General features: G+C 39.5%; 1 protein-coding gene across 9 annotated transcripts in view; it reads right to left on the bottom strand.

The window, feature by feature from the left end:
• Positions 1-22349, bottom strand: part of AFF3 (ALF transcription elongation factor 3) — a 498510-nt gene that overhangs the window by 30886 nt on the left and 445275 nt on the right. For all 9 annotated transcript variants that reach the window (XM_077482709.1, XM_077482710.1, XM_077482708.1 and 6 more), the window contains 6 exons: positions 19688-20719; positions 15172-15287; positions 13789-13975; positions 9110-9243; positions 6156-6219; positions 1720-1856 (listed from right to left, as the gene is read on the bottom strand). In XM_077482709.1, coding sequence (XP_077338835.1) covers positions 1720-1856; positions 6156-6219; positions 9110-9243; positions 13789-13975; positions 15172-15287; positions 19688-20719 — 1670 coding nt within the window. The remainder of the gene's footprint in view (positions 1-1719; positions 1857-6155; positions 6220-9109; positions 9244-13788; positions 13976-15171; positions 15288-19687; positions 20720-22349) is intronic.

Genomic DNA, 22349 nt, shown 5'->3' with positions numbered 1-22349 from the left:
ATTCCTTTTTTAGTCCTGTCTTACATCATCAGGTTCAAAACGAACGGACTTTCGAATGGACTTAGTCCGTTCGTGTGTGACCAAGTCCGTTTGTTTGGAAAGTCCGTCGGAACTCCGCTGAAAAGTCAGTCGGGAAGACCGTCGGACCTAGTCTGCCGGAAAGTCTGTGTGCACGCGGCATAAGAGACATCTAAACAAGGCTCTGAAGAAGAGGGAAATCTTGAAGCGCATTAGCCGATGTGACTACAAGTGTTGTGAATTTGCGCATATGGACATATAAGCGGATGATTTTATGATAGTGCTATGACGCAAGTACTGGTTTGTGAGTATATCCACCTATTTTTTATTCAATAAAAACATGTACTGAGGATAATGCGCTAGGCCTATGTGCCCTCTGTATTCCTCTTTGCTTTCAGTTCATTTGGACTTCCCCAGTCTTTGGAAGGCAGCGAGGTGTGCATTATCCACATATACTAACATGTCAAGATAAGTCTGATAACACATTGGGACTTACCGCACAGAGCAGGAGAGTGAACATTGTGATATGCTCTGCAGAAAAATGGCAACATTTTAAATATTTGGCTGTAGCAGGAGGAAGTTTGTTCACAAAAGGACTGGAGAATGGTACAATAAGGAGTGTCTGCAGGCAACAGTGAAGCATGGTGGAGGCTCCTTGCAAATCTGGGATGACAGTTCAGCAAATGGAGTTGGAAATTTAGTTAGGATCTAGGGTGTCCTCAATGCTGAGAAATACAGGCAGATACTTATCCATCATGCCATGCCAACAGGGAGGCGCGTGATTGGTCCCAAGTTTATTCTGCAGCAGGACAATAAATCCAAACATGCATCCAATGTCATTAAGAGCTATCTTCAGTGTAAAGAAGGACATGGAGTCCTGGAAGTGATGGTTTGACCCCCACAGAGGCCTGATTTCAACATTGAGTCTGTCTGGGATTACTTGAAGAGACAGAAGGATTTGAGGCAGCCTACAGCCACAGAAGATCTGTTAGTTCTCCAACATGTTTAGAATAGCCTACCTGTTGAGTTCCTTCAAAAGCAGTGTATCTGGAAGAACTGATGCTGTTTTGAAGGCAAAGCATGGTCATACCAAATATTGATTTGGATTTCTCTTCTGTTCATTTACTTTCCACTTTGTTAATTGATAAAAAATATTGACACTTCTATTTTTGAAAGTATTTACTTTACAGCTGCCTAAAACATTTTCGGTTACATATATATACACACAGTATATATTCTTATGGGACATACACATGATAGGATGTTCCAACAACAAATGTTCCGACAACAAATGTTGGAGGTGAGCTGGATGTCGTAAAGTCCGTATGTTCCATAGAAAATTTGTTGGCGGAATTTCCGCCAACAAATGTTTGAGAGTAGGTTCTTAAATTTCAAGCGTGTGTACACAATTCCAACGCACAAAAATCCACGCATGCTTGGAATCAAGCAGAAGAGCCGCACTGGCTATTGACCTTCATTTTTCTCAGCTCATCCTACGTGTGGTACGTCACTGTGTTCTTGACGTTCGGAATTTCCAACAACATTTGTGTGACCATGTGTATGCAAGACACGTTTGAGCCAACATCCTTTGGAAAAAATCCACGGTTTTGTTGTCGGAAAATCCTGTTGTGTGTACATAGCTTTACTGTTCCTTATTTATAGACATACACATACTCAATCAAACAAGTTTTCAAAACTTACCTTATCAACTCCACAGTCTCTGAATACATTGTGTATGGAGATTTAGCTTCCATCGGTCCATGTTCCATTGCATTCCCACACTCAATGAAAGAAAGGGCCGCTTCTGTGTAGTTCAGAACTTTGTCAAATTTGTCCATCTTGCAAAAAGTAGAAACATAATCACAGAAAATTAAAATAAATTAGATTATAAAATATTTTGTATAGTACAGCAATTATATTTTTCAGTCAAGTCTATTTTCTTTTTATAAAGGTACGGCAGGTTTTAACATAATGAATCCACCTTTGTGGGCAATACTATTCATTTTACAATGTCCTAAACATTTTAAATTATGATAAATTATTTATTTTACTAAATCAAACAGAAAAACATGACATGGTTTTGTTTCCCAACCTCCTTCCCAAACTAAGATACTACCTGTAGTCATGCATTTGATAGAACCAGCTCAGATCTGAAAAACAAAGTTGGGTGACACGATTGGTGTGGATCTGTACATTGGACATGTCCAATCAGTTCTACACATCTAGGAACTATCTTAAGTTTGAAGAGAGAACTTAATGGGGGGAATTTACCAAAACTGTAGCAGCCAGAATCTGGAGCAGATGTGCATGGCAACCAAATCAGCTTCTATCTTCAGATTATTTAGTTAAGCTCTAAAAATGAAAGGCTGAAGCTGATTGGTTGCCATGCACAACTGCTTAAAATTCCAGCTGCTCCAGTTTTTATACATTTTCCTCAGTCCTCAGTGTGGCATGCTTTATGTGAATCTAGCAATGAGTCCTGAATATCTTGAAAGCGGTGTCATTGGTCATTTACCTTCCTCGTTCCTGTACCACCATGCATCTCCCCTCCAAGGGTGTGCATCTTTTAAAGAGACTGTATCATTTAAAATAACCTAGTCCCAGCTTCCAGAGGCCGAGCAAAGCTTTTGTTTCCCCCAAACTCCTGCCTGTGGCTTCCCTTGCAGCCTGCTGATCCTCTTGAATTGATATCTGATGTACCAACCTTGGCTTCTACTCTCACGGATTTGTTTGTCTGCCGCAGGCCCTCTTGCATCACTTCCACTCCTGCTTACAAGGGTTAGTCTCTGCACATTGAGCAGGGTGAACCTGGTGGTCGTGATATGACACCAGATTACAGGAAAACACATCTCCTCCATCAGGAGCTCTGGTCAACCAGCTGTTGCTTAGACTCCGCACCTCTGGGGTACCTACGCTACCTCTTCACACATGGGCTCACTTTCTAAGGCCTTGTGACCAGTGGCAACTGGTGCAAATTTTTTTTTGGTGGGGTGCAAACAAGCCACTCCAGGTCTGCACTCACCCAACAAATGAAGCCCTCCAGTGGTCACAGCTCCCCTGATACCTAGCGCTGCGTCTTCTGTGTTAACCCGGTCTTCTTTCTGGGTTCTAAATCTTCAGCCTACTGTCCTGATTGGCTGGGATGAGAAGCCGGAAACCGATGGAGAATATTGATTCGCTAATATCACATAGTGGGAGGGTTCAGGGAGCAGAGCACAAGGACAACATAAAACATGGCAATTAGAGCCTCAAGCTCTAATCATATGCTTGTAAAAAAATTAGGGATCTAAAAGGAAACCTATTAGTCCGTCGTCCCGCACAGTGAACAGACACACACATAGAATGACTGATTTTTAATTAAATGATAATATGACTAACTTTTTTATTTTAAGATTTTAAAAATGTTAGTTATATTATTAGTCATTTAAAAAGAAATTGTTTTAATATTTGACTATGCAAACTAGAGGGCAGCGCCCCTGCTCCCCTTAAGGACTGGCCACCACTGCTTGTGCCATCATGTTGAGTGTGAATCCCATCATCAGTTCTGATTTTTTTCAGATTTAAGAAGGCCTAGTCACAAGTCTTGAATATCTTGTAACTCGTTCAGATTTTATGAAAATTGGGTGGTATGGTTTGTGTTGATCAGGTTCAGATGCAGAGTCCTGAAATGTTTGGAGCTTTATCAGGTTTAATGGGAGAAGGTTTGTTGGCTTGCTTTGTGTGGATTTTGTTATGAGTTTTTAATCTTCTTGGTTAGTAGAATTTAGTATCCTGGTTTAGTGACAGGAACATGTCCATACACAAAATCATCATTTTTTTATTTCTGTTAGATACAATTGTAACTATCAATCAACTTAGCAAAAAAGCAGTCACAAGCATAAGAATAATTTAATTAAAATATCAATTAACCTCAGAATTCTGATGACAACGCTTTCAGTCCAATGAGTAAAAAATGTATTGAAATATGGCACATCCAACTGTCAATATTTGTAAGATATGATTATTATATCAGCTAGACTATGATCCAAGCAGCCAAAAAAGAAGACTACAGTGGGTTTTTATGTAAGACTTGCAATCTAGGCAAGAGTAAAGAAAGTAGAGAAAAGTACTGAAACAAAGGGGGCTTAGAAAAATTATGTGAAAAATGCTTAGCTATTTTTTCATAGAAAAGTATTAGAAGTTGCATTTAAGTAGAAAATAATAAGCATATGACTGGAATATTGTCACCTGTATGGCACCAATTCCCTTCTGATAATATAATCAGTTAAGCTCTAGATGGCAGCATAGTCCTATTTTGTGATTCATCTGTGTACCTAGGAGTCTGAAATAAACATGCCTACACTGATGGGAAAAATTTCAATTTCAACAGTGCCTTTGCTGAACTCCTTGTGAAAATGTGACTTCCCTGCCTGTTATGCTGATCCTCTGCCTTAACGTCAAAACTTTTGGAATCACTTAACCAGAACAAGTATGCATCCATGAGTTTAGGAATTCTGCATATCTGTTTAATAATCAGCATGACAGGCAGACAACTAGCTCATTCAGAAAGAGGTCAGTGACCCATATACAGGCATACCCCACTTTTAAGTACACAATGGGGTTTATTTACTAAAGATAGAAAGTGCAAAATCAGGCTCACTTCTGCATAGAAACCAATGCGCTTACAGGTTTTATTACCAAAGTTTAATTGAACAAGCTGGGGTTAGAAGCTCATTGGTTTCTATGCAGAAGTTAGCCTTATTTTGCACTTCCCAGCTTTAGTACATAAACCCCATTGTGTACTTAAAAGTGGGGTATGCCTGTATTTTTGTCATGACAACAATATGTTGCTAAGAAAAGTAGAGGGGTACATATGTAGTAACCTAACATTTTTAGCATGACAAACATATAGCTTTGATTCTGAGAAAGATAAAATTACCTATAAGCAATATCTTGCTTATGATACAATGGCATGTCTGCTTTAATCACAGTTCCCACCCACCAAATGCATGTTGCCTAAAAATGGCTGTAAAAAATTTAAATTTGTAAAAAAAAAAAAAAATGAAATACATACTTTACTCCCCATTTTAACAGGAATGCAAAAAAGTGTAGCTGCTGGTGTAAAAACAGGGCATTGGGTTCCTTATCTGGTAGTCTCTGTAAAGGGAAATATCTCTCTTTAGGTAGAGTATCTGTAGTGCTCCAAGTCCCTTTGGAAGAAATTACTGACTACTGGTCACATGGCCAGTGACGGGAAGGAACCAATAGTCGCCATATGACACAATAGGTAAAGCCAAGTACTTTACACGTTGTATTGTTAGTGGTATATATTGATCATTCATAGGAATGACCTAATGTATAAATAACTCTGGACACATTACATCTTAATAGCCTAATCTGCTGTTTTGTTTATGCCTTGTATGTGAAACGTAATATTTAATGTAATGTAGTCCTAGGTTTATTTCCCACCAGAGAAGCTATATGCAAGGAATTTGTTCATTTGCTACAATATTTAGTAGTCCAGGAGCTCAGGGTTACTCCTACAGCTTAATATGTACTGGCTGGTTGATTGGCTTCCATCCAAAATGGCCCTCGGCAACTGTGGGTCTGTATTCCATCTGTAGACATTAGATTATAATTTCCTTTGAGGAATTAAATTATGTACACTGTTCAGCGTGTGATGTCTACAAAGAGTTGTGGAATATGTTTTTTCATAATTGGCATTAAATTAATGAATAAACTAAAATCACCTATTGTATAACCTTACTCAATGCTCACCTTACTGAAAAAAAAAAAAAAAAAGCAACATCACGTAATCTTGCAATGTGAAAGGAAGGAGGACTGTCACCACTGAGACTTTAGGGAGAGTGATTCAATCCCTTTAAATAAACCAGAGCAGTTCTTTCAAATTGTATACTATTCATTATAAATCCATCTTTTAACAAACCTCTTATCCTGAGATTACTAGATTGCTTATTTTTGGGATATTGTTTAGCAAAACACCTAACAATACTGGCATTTCTTAAATTAACCACGCTAGTTCTAATTGATTTTATAAGTATGTTTAGCAGTTGTGCTGATTATAAGTTCATGCACATAAAATGCTAGTACAGAATTCATTCAACATACATAATATCTAAAGAAGATATTGTTCTTACCATAGCATCTGCTTTATGCTTCATCCGTTTAGCTTCCTGCATAAAGTAATCAGCATTGCGAGGTCTTCAAAAAGAGAATAAAACGATTTTTGTCAAAAAAAATCTGTATATCTCAGTACATATGCTGCAATCTATCTATCTATCTATCTATCTATTTATCTATCTATCTATCTATCTATCTATCTATCTATCTATCTATCTATCTATCTATCTATCCAGTATATACAGTTTGTTAGTATACAATTACAAAATAACAAATTTGTGACCTTCAGGCTATTAATAAAACTAAAGGGTTTTCCAGTAAAAGCAACCCTCTATAAATGCAACCCTATGATCAAGCACTGAGAATTGTCAGGCCTTATCAGTGCAACTAATCTCAGCATGTAAGCCCTTGTACACACGGTTGGAAATTCCGGGCACAAAATGCGCCGGATTTTTTCAGACGGATTTTGTCCAAAACTGGTGTTGCATACACACGGTCGGACAAAGTTGTGGAAAAATCCGATCGTTAGGAACATGATGACGTTCGTTCGTTCCGACTGGATCACATTCAGCCTAGTAGCCACTAGCTTTGCTCTCGTACTTTGATCTGAGCATGCGTGGCACTTTGTCCGATTGGAATTCTCTACAAATGATCTGACAAAGTCCGATCGGATCATGTTGTCTGAAAATTTTATATCCAGCTCTCAAACTTTGTTGGTCGGACATTCCGATGGAAAAAGTCCGATGGAGCCCACACACAGTCGGATTATCCGACAACACGGTCCGATCGGAAATTTTCCATCAGAATGTCTGACCGTGTGTACAAGGGCTAACTCTATTGGGAGCAATAGGCATCTGAGCTAGGGCCAAGCAGCTAATATGTGTTCTGATGTTATAGGGTTCTGCTGGTCAACACCTGTAGCAACGCCATGGGTTCTCCACTTTCCTGTTGAAACGTTAAAACTACTGAATAAGGAAGTTTCCACAATCCACTTTTAGAACGTATTGCCTTTAGAAGATATTGGACTGCCTTTCCTTGGTAGATTGCAATAGAGTTACGTTGGCAACAAACTAGAGTGCTCAGACAAGACAATTTTTCTGCTGGCCTAGGTTAGGACATGATCTCTGATTTCAGGCTTGGTTTGTGTTCCAGGGCAGTCAGAATAAAATGTTTGCATACAGAAATACACATTTAAAAGTCAGATGTATTAGCTAGAGGGTAAAATAAACCTTGAAGCTGAACATCCCAAGCGTTGACTCCACTATCTTTCCACTCTTCACCTCTGCTGTATGCAGAGGAGATTAAATAGCAAATCCAAATAGTAAACTATCATGGCAATCAACAGAAATAACCAAACAGCAAATCCATGTTTTTGTTTGTTATAAAAATGATTTGTGAGAATTTTTTGTTAGCTGGGTTAAAACAACAACTATAAACTAAACCAACACATCTGTTTTTTTTCCATATTATTTCTTATTTATTGCTCTATAATCTGAGAACAAATAAAATATTTTAATGCACACATCTTCCTTTTAGATAACTGTATTAATTTATAATTTGTCATGTGAAGGTTTTATGTGGATAACCAGCTTCAGGAATGGAACAATGTGAATTTACCATTTGCCAAAAGGCAAAAGTGGCATTTGCACAGGTCCACAGAGGAATGGCAAACTGATTTAGCTTTTAGGGTTGAAAATGTGTTTATTGTCAGTTTTACAAGTATCACAAAGAACAACATTAAAATTCCAATTTAGTGTCAACCATTAGTAGACAGGGGTAATGAGTCAGCTCGATGGCTATTGCCCATAGCTTGACTCCCATTAGCAAACAACGTATTTTAAGGGTTGTCAACTGTCACCTCTGCAAATCTTCCAAGCCGAAGATTCTTGTTGTTCATGATAAAACTACATGGGAAAATGATGGAGAGAAAGGGAGACCAAATCAAATAAGAAGGAAAGGGGAAAAAAAAGGAAAGAAACCCAAGTAAGGGCACAGATAGCGTGTGAGTGGAGCAAAAAGATAGGAAAAGGGGTTATAGAAGGGAGAGAGAACTACTGGAAAGACACTCCAAAACAAATAACTATTTCACCATATGGTCCTAGAATTCCATAATTAAGAGAAAACAAGAGCAGATATCTGAACTCAGATATCAAGGATTAAAAGAAATGCCTTATGATTAAATACCAGGAACAGCACAGTCAATAGCACACAGTTGCCATCACCTTTCCTGAGTAATGAAGAAGTCAAATGTAATGCCAGCCATAGACAGAATAAAGCCCCGTACACACGAGAGGACTTATGTCCGACAGACTTCCAAAGGAGTTCCGCCGGAGTTCCGCTGGAGTTCCGCCGGAGTTCTGACAGACTTTTCGGCCGAACGGACTTGGCCACACACGATCACACTAAACTCCGACGGATTCGAACGTGATGACGTACGACCCGACTCGAATAAGGAAGTTCATAGCCAGTAGCCAATAGCTGCCCTAGCGTCGGTTTTAGTCCGTCGGAGTAGCATACACACGAGCGGATTTTTCGAAGGGGACCGGGTCCGGCGGAGTTCCGTCGGGAAAATTTGAAGCATGCTTCATTTCTAAAGTCCGTCAGACTTTTGCGAAGCTAAAGTCCGTTGCAGCCCACACACGATCGGATAGTCTGACGGACTCGGTCTGACGGACTTTGGATGTTGAAAAGTCCGCTCGTGTGTACGGGGCTTTATTGTGTTGATGGGGAAATCAAGCAATGATTAAAATTGGTTAATGTATGGCCTGCCTAAGTAGTAAATTCAGATTAATCTTCTGTTCAGTAGTGAATAATCAGATCAAACTATACCACTATTATGCAAATTCACAGTCCCCTGTTCCCTATTTCCATAATTTTAAGGTGAGCCTTAAGCAATTATGTAGTAGATTCAAATAGCGGATGGAATTAACTATAGATAAAAATAAAATAAAATTGTAATGGTTATCCCCACCTTGTTTTGTCCACAGACTGTTTCGTTTTCCTTATGTCTTTGTGTCCATTTAAACCAGATGACCACATTTCTGACTGAGGGTCTTCTCTGTAGCTAACAGTGATGTTGCTCTCTGAGGGAAGAGGAAGTGACCTCTAAAAATAAAGGTATAAATACTAGACTGTTATTTAGTACACACAACTTACTTAAAGTGCAATTCTAAATAACAAGTGAAATCAAGCAGTAAAGTGCTGCTGCTACTCCAAGAGTACAGGGCAAACAGTTAAATGTCCTGATAGAGGGGTTAGTTTAAGATTAGAGATTAGGCTATGCTTGTAACACCACAAAACTATAGGGTCGTGGTAGAGTGTGGGTTGAGTGACCTCAATAAATCTGACACCTCATCCCTGAATCAGGGACCCCGATTTAAGAGGATATAGATATAGGATTCAAACTAGGGATTATAACGGTGCCCAGCATATGATAACAAACAATTCTAATTTATAGTATAAAATTATGTTTTATTACATATAAACAACAGACAAAACAATTCATGGGTACATAAAGTACAGAGTATTTCAAGTATTAAAAATACTGGCCAAGGTATCCATGTGTCAATGGCAATTACTGGTAGCGATCTCTATGTTTCACCAATCATTGGTGAAACATGTAGGGATCGCTACCAGTTATTGCCATTGACACGTGCATACCTTGGCCAGTATTTAATACTTGAAATACTCTCTATTTTATGCACCTATGAATTGTTTTGTCTGCTGTTTTTATGTAATAAAATGTCATTTTATACTATAAATTAGAATTGTTTGTTATCATATGCTGGGTACCGGTATAACCCTTAGTTCGAACCCTATATCTATAACCACAAAACCATAGGGATTTATCTGACTGTTAAGGTTATAATTAAATTTGTGAAAGTCCTGTGGAGAAGTTGTTAAATGTTTTGAGCTAATACCAAGAGTGGGCTAAGTGTAAATGAGAGGAACTACTAGGTTTAAGTGAAGTGTTAAGAGGCAGCTATGTGTTAAAGGTAAAGTACAGTGGTTTGGAAGATTGTTACTTTATTTTAAAAAAACGATTTCTGGGCAGCTAAATATCAAACATTGCAAGTTAATATTTTGCATTTTTTTAACCAACTGATTGAGCATTAAGCTAATTTTTAGCCTCCAATTTAGCTTCTTTGTTGTAATGCCTGTTTACAGCTCGAATTTACACAGACAAGTGCGTGATTTATCACAGTGATTTATCACTTATTAGATGGCTTAGGCCAAGGTTTCAACCAGACAAACTGAAACTTCAGATCATCTACTGTGTTGTCTGTTTAGCTATTCCATAATGCTCAGATAATCAATGTTTAAAAACTTGACCCCAGTTATAGTAACCTTTTAAAAGCTCTTTATAGGGGTTAGCTGAAGTTTAAAGGATTTATGGGTGTGTTTTAGTGTAAGTAGTATGATTTAAAGTTCAAGGTAGTCAGGGGAACATTACGATTTTCACTTGTTCTTGGCTTTAAAATACTAGTGTTAGGTAAGCAGTGTTGAAAACGATCGTATCATTTTGCAGCTCTGCTCAAGTCAGAAACCCTACTTACAGCACTGCAGTCAGACATTTGTGTAATTCACTGCATTCTGATTTTTGAGTGCTTGTCACATATGGGGTGGGTGGTTTTGCTTCCATAATAAGTGCTGTGTAATGTGCTTTTTTTGTACTTGACTAAACTTCCAAGAAAAATTTAATCTGACAGGCATGTAGGCAGGGGCAGTCTATGTTCTCCACTGCAGGTGGTGCTTGATTACAGAAGTGACGCAGGTGGGGAAGTTTAGAGGCACTCTATGATTTCCTTGGTCACAGGGAGGCAGCTATCCGATTGGATGCTGGTGCCCCACGTAACTCTGGTGGCCATCTTGGGTCAGGCAGAGTCTATTTAGGATGCCGCGCTTTTTGCGAGTTGTTAGCATAGGGAAAGGAGCCCCGCCAGGTAGGGACAGTGTTAGAAATAGGGAAAGGTTCCAGAGGAGTAGGGACAATGCAGAGACTACATCTATCTTCCAGGGAGCCTTCTCTTTTGGGTATGAACTGGCCAGGCAGCATTTCATCCCTCATGTCAGATGCTCTCGGGATCTGGCATTATGCATCTCATGGGTTCACCACTGACTCAGTTTTCGGGCCTGTTGTATTTGCTGAAATTTTCTACCATACACTAGTACTGTCTGCCACCCACATAATGCTGCACCTAACACAGAAGTGGCTGTGATGAAGCAGCTCCATTGAGCCTACAATTATATGTTTAATATCTTTTCTTCACGTGTGAAACAACCAGGAACCTGCAATTTGTGTTTGGGAATATCTATCCTGTGTAAGAGAAGAGTAAGTGAAAGGGGTTTCCTGGTCAACAGATTACTAACCGAAGGGACTGGAGTGGACTGATGAAATACAGTCATGGCTGGATGAAAAATTGAAACCCTGAGCATAAATGCTCAGGACCTCAATTTTATTTTAATTCTAGTTTTACCGGGAAGTACCTTTAGGTTAGTAATTTTAGAAAAAATATTGTGCCAAGCTTAGATAGGGCATATGAATGTAAAATGGGTTTCCCTCTGCATGCACACTAGGATTACAATACGTTACAACCTGATATAAGTAACGAGTATCTGAGGCTCATTTGTTCTGATATATAAGGACACTCAGGAATAAAGCCAGGTCTGTTTCATATACTGTATCTGTAAAAGTAATAATAAGTACTCATTGTTTTTGTATGTAAATATTTTTCCTTATGTACGCATTACATGCTGCTAAAATCCAACAAATATTAATAAAAAATGCAAGCATAACCTTATAAAAAGAATGAGAAAGAGAGCTCTCCCATATTGGAAAAATTACTGTGAATGTCTGTTACATTTTTTTTTAACTAATTAAAATGTGCATTTTCCTTCCTTTTTAATATTGGATGCCACTTTTGGGCTAGCCCCTTCTAGGTTATAAATTAAAAGTAAAAATACCTGCACTTAGTGAAAAATTACTAAAAAAATTATTACAAACGATTAATATTGAAGGATTATTAAAGTGAAGCCTCTTGGAAGAAGTCTGTTAAGATGAAACGTACGTCAAGCAAGGCACGGGCAGTGACATAAGCATGCCCGTGAAGGTTGTAGGATAGATTGTGTCTATTTTGAATGCTTATTTTTATCCCCGCTGCTGTAAATAGCTTTTAAATAAACCCTCTTTGATTTTACTGGATGTTGTGCAATGAGCTTCTTTTCTCATTGTTATGTGGAATCATCTGGTCTGAGACTGTCCTGGTTGAGCCTGGGCGTCCATAGACTCCAAATGTAGGACTCGCCCCCATCCCCTGGTGCCGGCGTCATTGGATTTGATTGACAGCAGTGGGAGCCAATGGTTGCACTGCTATAAATCTATCTAATCAAGAGTCGAGAACCCCAGGTGGAAGAAGAGTGAGACTCCACCGTGGGAAATTCAAGGGCTCAGGTAAGTAAAATGGGGGGGGGGGGGCTGGGGGGCCGGTCACTGCCAGGTGTTTTTTCATCTTATTGAATAGGATGCATTAAGGTGAAAAAACACAAGGGTTTACAGCCCCTTTAAGGCTGGGTTCACACTATTGCAAATTAGATGCGGCTCTTTCCCCAACCAATTTGCATGTCAGGAGATTATGATCGGCTCTCTATGGGGCCGGTTCACACACCTCCAGCGGCTCTGGTGTGAAGTGCACAGGAGCCCTGTGCATCTTCTGATCTATTTGAGGTCAGAATACAGACAAAAATTCAGACCGAAATTGGACCTGAAATGGTGAACAGGGACGCACAAGGCCCCTGATGTGAGCCGCGCCGTGCAGCAGTGTGAACCCAGCCTAAAGTACCATTGGAGAAGGGAAAGTTAGCTCAAACCTAAAGTGAGATTCTGGTAAGAGGCTATAGTGTGCCTGAACTGCAAAGGGAGCACTGGGTGTCAATTCACTGAAATTATAATAAGAGCCACCTGGCACTGTGTGGATCACATCTAATGGATTTTTGTTTTTTTGGACTCAATCTTTATGTGAATAAATTTTTTTTTCTATCTTGTGCACTACATTCTTGCACTCACACTGCATGACTGTATATGTTTTGTGGCATTTGAATAATGTTATAATAATTGGTTTAGATAACATTTAAAACATGTTTACGTTGTGTATTATACATATATGGCAGTGCAACACTGTTAAATTTCACTTTGTAGCTTATAGGTTTTACATGAGTGTGCTTGGCTGATGTTACTCTTTAGTTATAACTTTAAGGCCTCATGCACACGGACGTTTTTACAGCCGCTTTTTTGAGCTTTTTTTGCAGCTTAAAAACGGCTGTCCATGTTAGTCTATGGCTTCATGCCCACCTAGACGTTTTTGAGCTGCAAATGGCATAGGCGTTTTTAAGCTGTAAAAAAAACCCAGGACCAGTGCGTTCCGTGGCGTGGAGCTAGAGCTGTAAAAACGCGAATCGCGGGAAAACGCGCAAAAACGCGCACAAACGCGCACAAACGCGCACAAACGCGCACAAACGCGCAACATATTTTCTTTGTTTTCTGAGTCCTATAGCCAAGAGATGTGCTTCTTAAAAAAAGCTACTTAACGCTAACGCATAGATAGGCATAAATAGGTGTCCCAAAGTTTACATGGTTCCTACAAACAATCCTACCTGCTCAATATGTGAATGGCTCTCTGGTCTGTGGTGCTGACTGCAAGAGATGTAAGAGTTTAAGTTATCCCCATCAGTTTTTGTTGCAGAAGAGAATCCACCATTTGAAGTTTTAGATGGTTCATCAGAAAGGCAAGGTAAAGGTAACAGGCTATTCTCACTTCTTATTTGGTGAGACATGTTAAGACTGAAAAAGAAAAAGACAAGTCAACAACTTTTGGTCCGATTTGATGATGTATCACAATTAGCTCATCCTGCCACAGCATACAATTAGTCACAAATAAATGTGAAAAAAAAAAAAAATATATATATATATATATATATATAAAATAAATTACGAAGTATGCTGCTGCATTAATCCTTCTAAATAAAATGTAAAATGTAAACAGAGAACCCATCACAGTCCACAATGCAGTGCCTAACATCAATAATATAAATATCTATACAAAGTGCTGATGTGATTAAATACTGACATATTACAACAATAAAAAATTCTCAATACACAATGCTCCCAAATGAGTTTAATGTATTGTAAAACAACATTTATTAAACCCCTTGACAATTTCTTTATCCTCTTTGTCTCCAGAAAGATGGAGCCATCTTTGTTTTGCCATTATCGAGGGCCAGAATTTACTATATGAACTGAAATGTTGGCTCAGAAAGATGGCACAATCTGGTTAATCCCAGGACATGCTCATTCTTTGGCTATCTACAAATATTTGATCTATCAGATCAGCCCATGCTTTCACCATGTGACTTGCTACAAAGTCTCAGTCTTGTACTGTAGTTTGATTACTAAGGAGGAAATTAAAGAAATGTTTCCTCCTACATGTAGCATGTTGGTCTCATAATCTAAGCCTAGACAAAAGCACATGGATAAAACTCAATGGGGGTTATTTACTAAAGGAAAATCCACTTTGCACTGAAAGTGCACTTGGAAGTAAAGACGCTGTAGATCCGAGGGGGACATACAAGGAGAATAAAAAAATAGCATTTTAGCATGCACATGATTGGATGATAAAATCAACAGAGCTTCCCCTCATTTCAGATCTACCCCTTAGATTTAGAGCGACTGCACTTCCAAGTGCACTTGCAGTGCAAAGTGGATTTGCCTTTCGTAAATAACCCCCAATTGCTGCTTTCTATTGATAAAGCATAACATTTTTTTTTAAAAAGTATATATAATGTGACATATCAAAAATTTTTAAATGTACTGATAGGTTCACTTTAAGGGGCAGTGACTGATATCACCTGTTACATTTAAAACACTGTCCAATTTTTACAATTACTTTTTGGGAATTAATGAACAATAAGAAATAAATGTAAGCTACACAGTAAACTTTTATATACAAATTTGTCCCACCAAGGTGGGAAGCACCATACCTGTTGATATTTGTGCTGTCTCTGTTAGTCACATCGTAGCTGCCTAGAGGGAAGGGTAATCGTTCTCTGTTTTCCATGTGGTTCCTCTTTGTATCCCGAGACTGTTCACATTCAAACTATACAACATAGACATCTGTTTAGATAATACAGGGCTGCACAAATGCTTCAGTATTTTTTTCTAAACCCCCCTTTAATAGTTTTTGTTCAACATATACTATATTAGCAAAAGCTTTACACACACATGAACTTTAATGGCATCCCAGTCTTAGGCCGTGGGGTTCAATATTGAGCTGGGCCACACTTTGCAGCTATAACAGCTTCAACTTATCTGGGAAGGCTGTCCACAAGGTTTAGGAGTGTGTCTATAGGAATGTTTGACCATTCTTCCAGAAGTAAATTTGTGAGATAAGGCACTGATGTGGACAAGAAGAAATGGCTCGCAGTCGCCACTCTAATTCATCAACTCTGTGCAGGCCAGTCAAGTTCCTCCACCCCAATATCACTCACCCATGCCTTTTTTGGACCTTGCTTTGTGTACTGGTGTGCAGTTATGTTGGAACAGGAAGGGGCCATCCCCAAACTGTTCCCACAATGTTGGGAGCATGAAATTATCCAAAATGTCTTGGTATGCTGACACCTTAAGGGTTCCCTTCACTGGAACTAAGGGGCCAAGCCCAACCCCTGAAAAATAACCCTACACCATAATTCCCCCTCACCAAATGATTTGGACCAGTGTACAAAGCAAGGTCCATACAGACATGGATGAGCAAGTTTGGGGTGGAGAAATTTGACTGGCCTGCACAGAGTCCTGACCTCAACCTGATAGAACATCTTTGGAATGAATTAGAGTGCAGACTGCAAAACAGGCCTTTTCGTCCAAATCAGTGCCTGTCCCCACAAATGCGCTTCTGGAAGAATGGTGAAATATTACCATAGACACACTCCTAAACCTTGTGGACAGTCTTCCCAGAAGAGTTGAAGCTGTTGTAGCTGCAAAGGGTGGGCCTACTTAATATTGAACCCTAAGGAGTAAGACTGGGATGCCATTAAAGTTAATGTACGTGTAAAGGAAGGTGTCCCAAAACTTTTGGTAATATAGGGTGTGTATGTATATATATATATATATATATATATATATATATATATATATATATATATATATATATATATGTGTGTGTGTATAAAATTAAAGGAACACTTTGAAAACACATCAGATCTCAATGTGGAAAAATATCATGCTGGCTATCTATAATGATATTGACTGGGTAATGTTTGATGGAAAGAAAAATGATCAACCTACAGAGGGCTGAATTCAAAGACACCCCGAAAAACAAAGTAAAACAAATGATGCAGCAGGCTAGTCCATTTTGCTGAAATTTCATTGCAGCAACTCAAAATGGTACTCTGTAGTTTGTATGGCCCCCACTTGCCTCATGCATGCCTGACTGAGCTCCTGAACTGATTGAGGTGCAACTTGGGGGCGGCGGATGAACCGAAACCTAATGTCCCAGAGGTTTTCTCATATTCTCAGGATTTAAGTCAGGCAAGCATGGGGGGGCCATTCAATTCCTTCATTCTCCAGGAACTGGCTGCATTCTCCCGCCACATGAGGCTGGACATTGTCGTGCACTAGGAGGAACCCAGAACCCACTGCACCAGTGTAGGGTCTGGCAATGGGTCCAAAGATTTCACCTCGATACCTAATGGCAGTCAAGGTGCCATTGTCTACCCTATAGAGGTCTGTGAATCTCTCCATAGATATACCTCTCCAGACTATCATCAAGCTGCTCATGCTGAACGATGTTACAGGCAGCATAACGTTCTCCACAGCACAGGGCGCCAGTGGCGGACCTGTCAATTTTGGTGTTCAAGGGTAAATGCCAATCGAGCTCCGCGATGACGGGCAGTGAGCACAGCTTCCACTAAAAGATGTCGATCGCTCAGGCCACCCACATGAAATGTGTTTCTGATTGTTTGGTCAGAGACGACCACACCGGTGGCCTCCTGGATGTCATTTTGTAGGGCTCTAGCAGTGCTCTTCATGTTCCTCCTTACACAAAGGAGGAGAAACCGTTCCTGGTGATGGGATAATGACCTTCTATGGCCCTGCCCAACTCTCCTAGAGTAACTGCCTGTCTCCATGCTCTTGAGACTGTGCTGGGAGACAAAGCAAACCTTCTGGCAAAGCCACATTTTGATGTGCCATCCTGGAGGAGTTCAACTGACTGTGCAACCTCTGCAACAGTCAGAAAAGATCTGTTGGAGGTCATCTCATTGTTGCCCATCTAGTGCACCTGTTGTTAAAGAGTTTTAGCTGCTTTGGTGTTAATGAAATTAACAACCCCCTTTGCTACTTAACTGACCAGATCAATATCCCAGGAGCTTAACTGACCAGATCAATATTCCAGGAGTTTAACTGACTTGATGCTATACTCTGATTAAAAAGTGTTCCTTTAATTTTTTTTTGAGTAGTATATACACACTGCTCAAAGCAAAGCGGCTGAAACTCATTAACAATTGGTGCACTAGATGGGCAACAATGAGACGACCTCAGCAGATCTTTTCTGACTGTTGCAGAGGTTGCACAGTCAGTCCAACTCCTCCAGGAAATTTTAAAATAAGTTTGTCCACCCAACTTTAGATCATCACTATTCAGGAACAGAGCAGCCAAGGTTTCAGCCAAATCATGACAGTTGAACATTTTCTCTTACTTTAGATTTAGGGGAAGGGGGAACTGTTCAAGGACTTAAAATCTGACATTACACAGCATATAACACAACAGGAACCTTCCTCTGGATTAACAAAGATTTATACAGATTTTGTTAATACATAAAAATCCCTTTTTAATCTAACCAAAGAATACACTTTCCAAAAATTGCTGTTATTTTGCAAATTACATTTAAGGCTCCAGGCAGATATATTAAAAACAACTAGGTGCGTCTTATGTATCCTAGTGCACATGAGCTGTATTTTGAGGAGGGGCAAAGTGATCACTCATTACTGTACTGTGCGACTGTTACTTGACTTCATTACTGTACAGTGAGACTGTTACTTTACTTCATTACTGTACTGTGCGACTGTTACTTTACTGTCCAATCAGAGGCAGGGGATGGGGAGTTTACTAGGCTAGTGTTTCTCAACCAAGGTGCAAGAACACCCTGGGATGGTGTCTGGGTTCCTACAGGGTGCTGCAAGTAAGGTACCCAGTCTGCCTTGGATCAGCACCATAATTTTCTATGGTGCAGGCTGGCAGGCTGCCAGCACAATAACAACCAATGACACTTTCAGTCTAGGACACACAGCATCATTCATTTCTATGGTGATGGCAGTTGGCACCATGGCAATGCAGGAAACTGATCCAGGTCAGGTTGCATGCAGGGCTGCACCCAGCATTCCAGAGAAGATAGAAGTCTGCTTCCTCCAGGCCTCCTCCACCTGCCACCCTCTGCCAATGCCGCTGGAGCCAAAAAGAAGGGCTCTTATGTAGACAGGGATCTGTGTGATTGAGGAACTCTGTGATTGGGGGACTGTTTGGTTAAGGGGTTCTGTGATGAGGAACCTGTGTGACTGGGGGCTCTGTGTTGGGAGCCTATGTGATTAGAGGGTTCAAAGATGGAGGGACTCTGATGTGATGGAACCACTCTGTGGTGCTGAGAAGACACTGATGTGATGTGGAGGCTCTAATGTGAAGGGGGGCCTCATGTATTGGGGGGCCTCTGATGTATAGGGGGCTCTGATATATGCGGGGCCTCCAAGGGGAAGGAGTGACTCTAATGTAAGGGGAACTCTGATGAGACTGGGGCTCTGATGTGATGGGGGAATCTCTATTACATTCGGGGACCTCTAATGTGAAAGTGTGAAGGGGGACTCTGATGTCAACGGGGCTCTGCTGTGATGGAGGGACCACTAATGTGATGGATGGACCTCTGATGTTAAGGAGGCTTCAGATATGAAGGTAATTTCTTTAAGGCTGTTGTGTGCATTGTCTCAGGATCAGATTTCCCATTGATAAGTAACAATTGCATTCTTTCCATTTTAGACGAGGGGAGCTTTGAAATATTGCATAAATTTAAATATTGCATAATTTTTAACCGTTCCTGAAAAAACAGAAAAGAGTTTAGAAATGCTAGACTAGGCTATATTGTTGAACTGCAGTAGAGAAAAGTAAAATTGTCGACCTGACTCTGCTGTCTGATAAGGCTTTTTATATCTCAGCACTAGATGGACATAAATACAAAACCTTTTGGAAGTAAAACATCTCCCATACACCGTAGCTGCTTGCCTAAAATCTAACTTTAATTGCATTATCATCTGAAACATTGTTCCACATTAATATATATATATATATATATATATATATATATATATATATATATATATATATATATATATATATATATATATAATTATATATATTTGTACACAAGACTTTGGTGAATAGAATTGTATTATAATATTCAGATTAAGCGAAAAGAGCTATTTTTTTTCAACAATTTGCATCACCGTGTATTCCTACCTTACGTTTCCGACGCATTTTGGAAGCAGCGTTATCTATTGCTGGAGATAATTTTTCACTCCGAGATGCTATGAGTGTCTTGTCCATGTTGGAATTGTTATTGTGGTTTTCCTGGGACATATTTTGTGGAATATTGTCCAAAAATTTTAAATCAATCCTGACCCACAGTGATTTGATTTCCTCAATACCCTTCAAGGAGCACACATTGTCATTTCTCCCAAATGGAACTAGTGTATAAAACTGTTCTTCGCACTCTGGTGCAATGTCATTTCTAGTCCTTGCATTGACACAGCTGTGTGAACTGTACGTATTAGCCCAGGCACTATTATTTCGCCCACACTCTTTGATCCTGTGGTTATTTTCTGATGGGGAAGCCGAGAAAGTTTTAGAAAGCTGTGATGTATCTGCTTCTGTTTCTGTGCCAAGTTCTTCAGGTTGCACGCAAAACTCAGTGACCTCCTTGAATTTAGGGGCGGATCTAGTAATTCGAGTCCTTCTGCGTTCACAACTCAAGAAACCCAATCTTGGTTCTTTTTCTTTTCTAGGAAATCCTTTGCTATTGCATGTTAACCTATCTTTAGCCTGTTCAGTTATTTCATTCTCTGGGATTCCTTGGCTTACAGGAATCTCATCAAGCTTGTGGCAGTTCAGCTTCTCATCACTAGATGTCCTCTCTGCCCTCCTTGTTAGTTTTCTGCATACAGGTCTCCTACAAGAAGTGCTTTCAGCAGGAACAGCAAGAACAATTGTAGCAGCACGCACAGCATGTGGAGATGGCTGCAGCTTCACATTTCTGCTTCCATGAACTGCACAAACTGCTCCCAAGGTTCGATCCTCTCTGATGGGGCTCTGGTCATCCTTAGGATTTGGACTTGTATGACAAATTTTGGATACTTCTGTGTGGCTTGGCTCTTTTGGGTGGACTCCGCTGAGATTCAGGCCCTGTGCATGGCTAAGAATGGTGCTTTTGTTTGGATTTACTTTATTCAACCATTTATCCAGCTGCCATTTGTTTGAAGTTGCTTGTTTGGGCTGCAAATCAAAAGATTTAAGTCAATGCTTCTATTTTAATAAATACCAAAAGAAAAGACAATTTGTCATCAAGTACAATAAAAAAAAGGTAGACGACACCTATAAGATCAGTACCTGAATGTACTTTTAATTTATTTTAAGGCTCCATTCACATTTGTGCAACTTGTCATGCAACTTTGGACATCAAAGTCGCATGAAAAGTATTTCCTCGTGTTTTCCAATGATCATTCATATACGGCAGGTAAAATAAAGTATTGAACACGTCACCATTTTTTTAGGTAAATATATTTCTAAAGGTGCTATTCGCATGAAATTTTAACCACATGTCGGTAACAATCCATAAATACAAGAAACAAGTTCAGAAGTGAAGTTATGTGTAATATATGGAATGACACAGGGAACAAATATTGAAAAAGGGAAATGTATTTAATACTTCGTACAAAATCCTTTGTTGGTAATGACAGCTTCAGGATGCCTCAGTCTTCAAATCTTGAAGGATCCTGGGCCTCTTCTATGAACTCTGATCTTTAGTTCTTTCCATAGATTTTCTGTTGGATTCAAGTCAGGTGATTGACTGGTACATTCTAGCAGATTTATTTGCTTTCTTTGAAACCAGTTGAGAATTTCCTTGGCTTTGTGTTTGGGATCATTGTCTTGCTGAAATGTCCACCCTCATTTCATCTACATCATCCTGGTAGATGGCAGCAGATTTTTATCAAGAATGTCTTGGTAAATTTTTCCATTCTTCATTCCTGCAAAGATATGAAATTTGGCAATACCGTATGATGAAAAAAAAAAAACCCCGCAGCATGATGTTCCCACCTCCAAACTTCACTTTGGTATGGTGTTTTTGGAGTGATGTGCAGTGCCATTTAAACTACAAACATGGTGTGTATTATATCATCCAAAGAGTTCAATTTTGGTCTCACCTGACCAGACTATACTCTCTCAGTATTTCACAGGCTTGTCTAGATGTTGTGCAGCAAACTTTAAATGAGTTTCAATGTGCTTTTTCTTCAGCAATGGAATCTTACGTGGTGAGCGTGCATAAAGGCAATGGTATTTGAGTGCATTACTCATAGTTTTCTCTGACACAATTGTACATGCTAATTCCAGGTTTTTCTGAAGCTCTCCACAAGTGGTCCTTGGCTCTTGGACAACTCTTCTGATAATTCTTTTCACTCCTCTGTTAGAAATCTTGTGAGAAGCATCTGTTAATGGCTGGTTTATGGTGAAATTATGTTCTTTCTACTTCCAGAGTATGGACCCAACAGTGTTTACTGGGACATTGAGATGTTTAGAAATCCTTCTGTTACCAATGGCATCATTATGTTTTCCAATGAAGGTCTTGAGAGAGCTCTTTGCTTAATCCCGTCATGAGATATTTCTTGTGTGACACCTTGGTAATGAGACACCTTTATATAGGCCATCATTTGAGACTGAACCAGCTTATATTAATTTGCACTGACAAGGGGCAGGATTGCTTTCTAATTACTGATAGATTCCAGCTGATGTCTTGGCTTTCCATGCCTTTTTGTACCTCACTTTCTTCATGTGTTCTATACTTTGTGTCATTCCATTTTATTACATATAGCTTAATTTCTGAACTTATTTGTTTTGGTTCCTTTGT

The sequence above is a fragment of the Lithobates pipiens genome, unplaced genomic scaffold (assembly GCF_037356315.1).
Source record: "Lithobates pipiens isolate NorthernLeopardFrog02 unplaced genomic scaffold, aLitPip1_a1.2 Scaffold_16, whole genome shotgun sequence".
NCBI lineage: Eukaryota > Metazoa > Chordata > Amphibia > Anura > Ranidae > Lithobates > Lithobates pipiens.
Note: the sequence above shows the minus strand (reverse complement) of the source record. Positions and strands in the feature narration are given on the sequence as shown.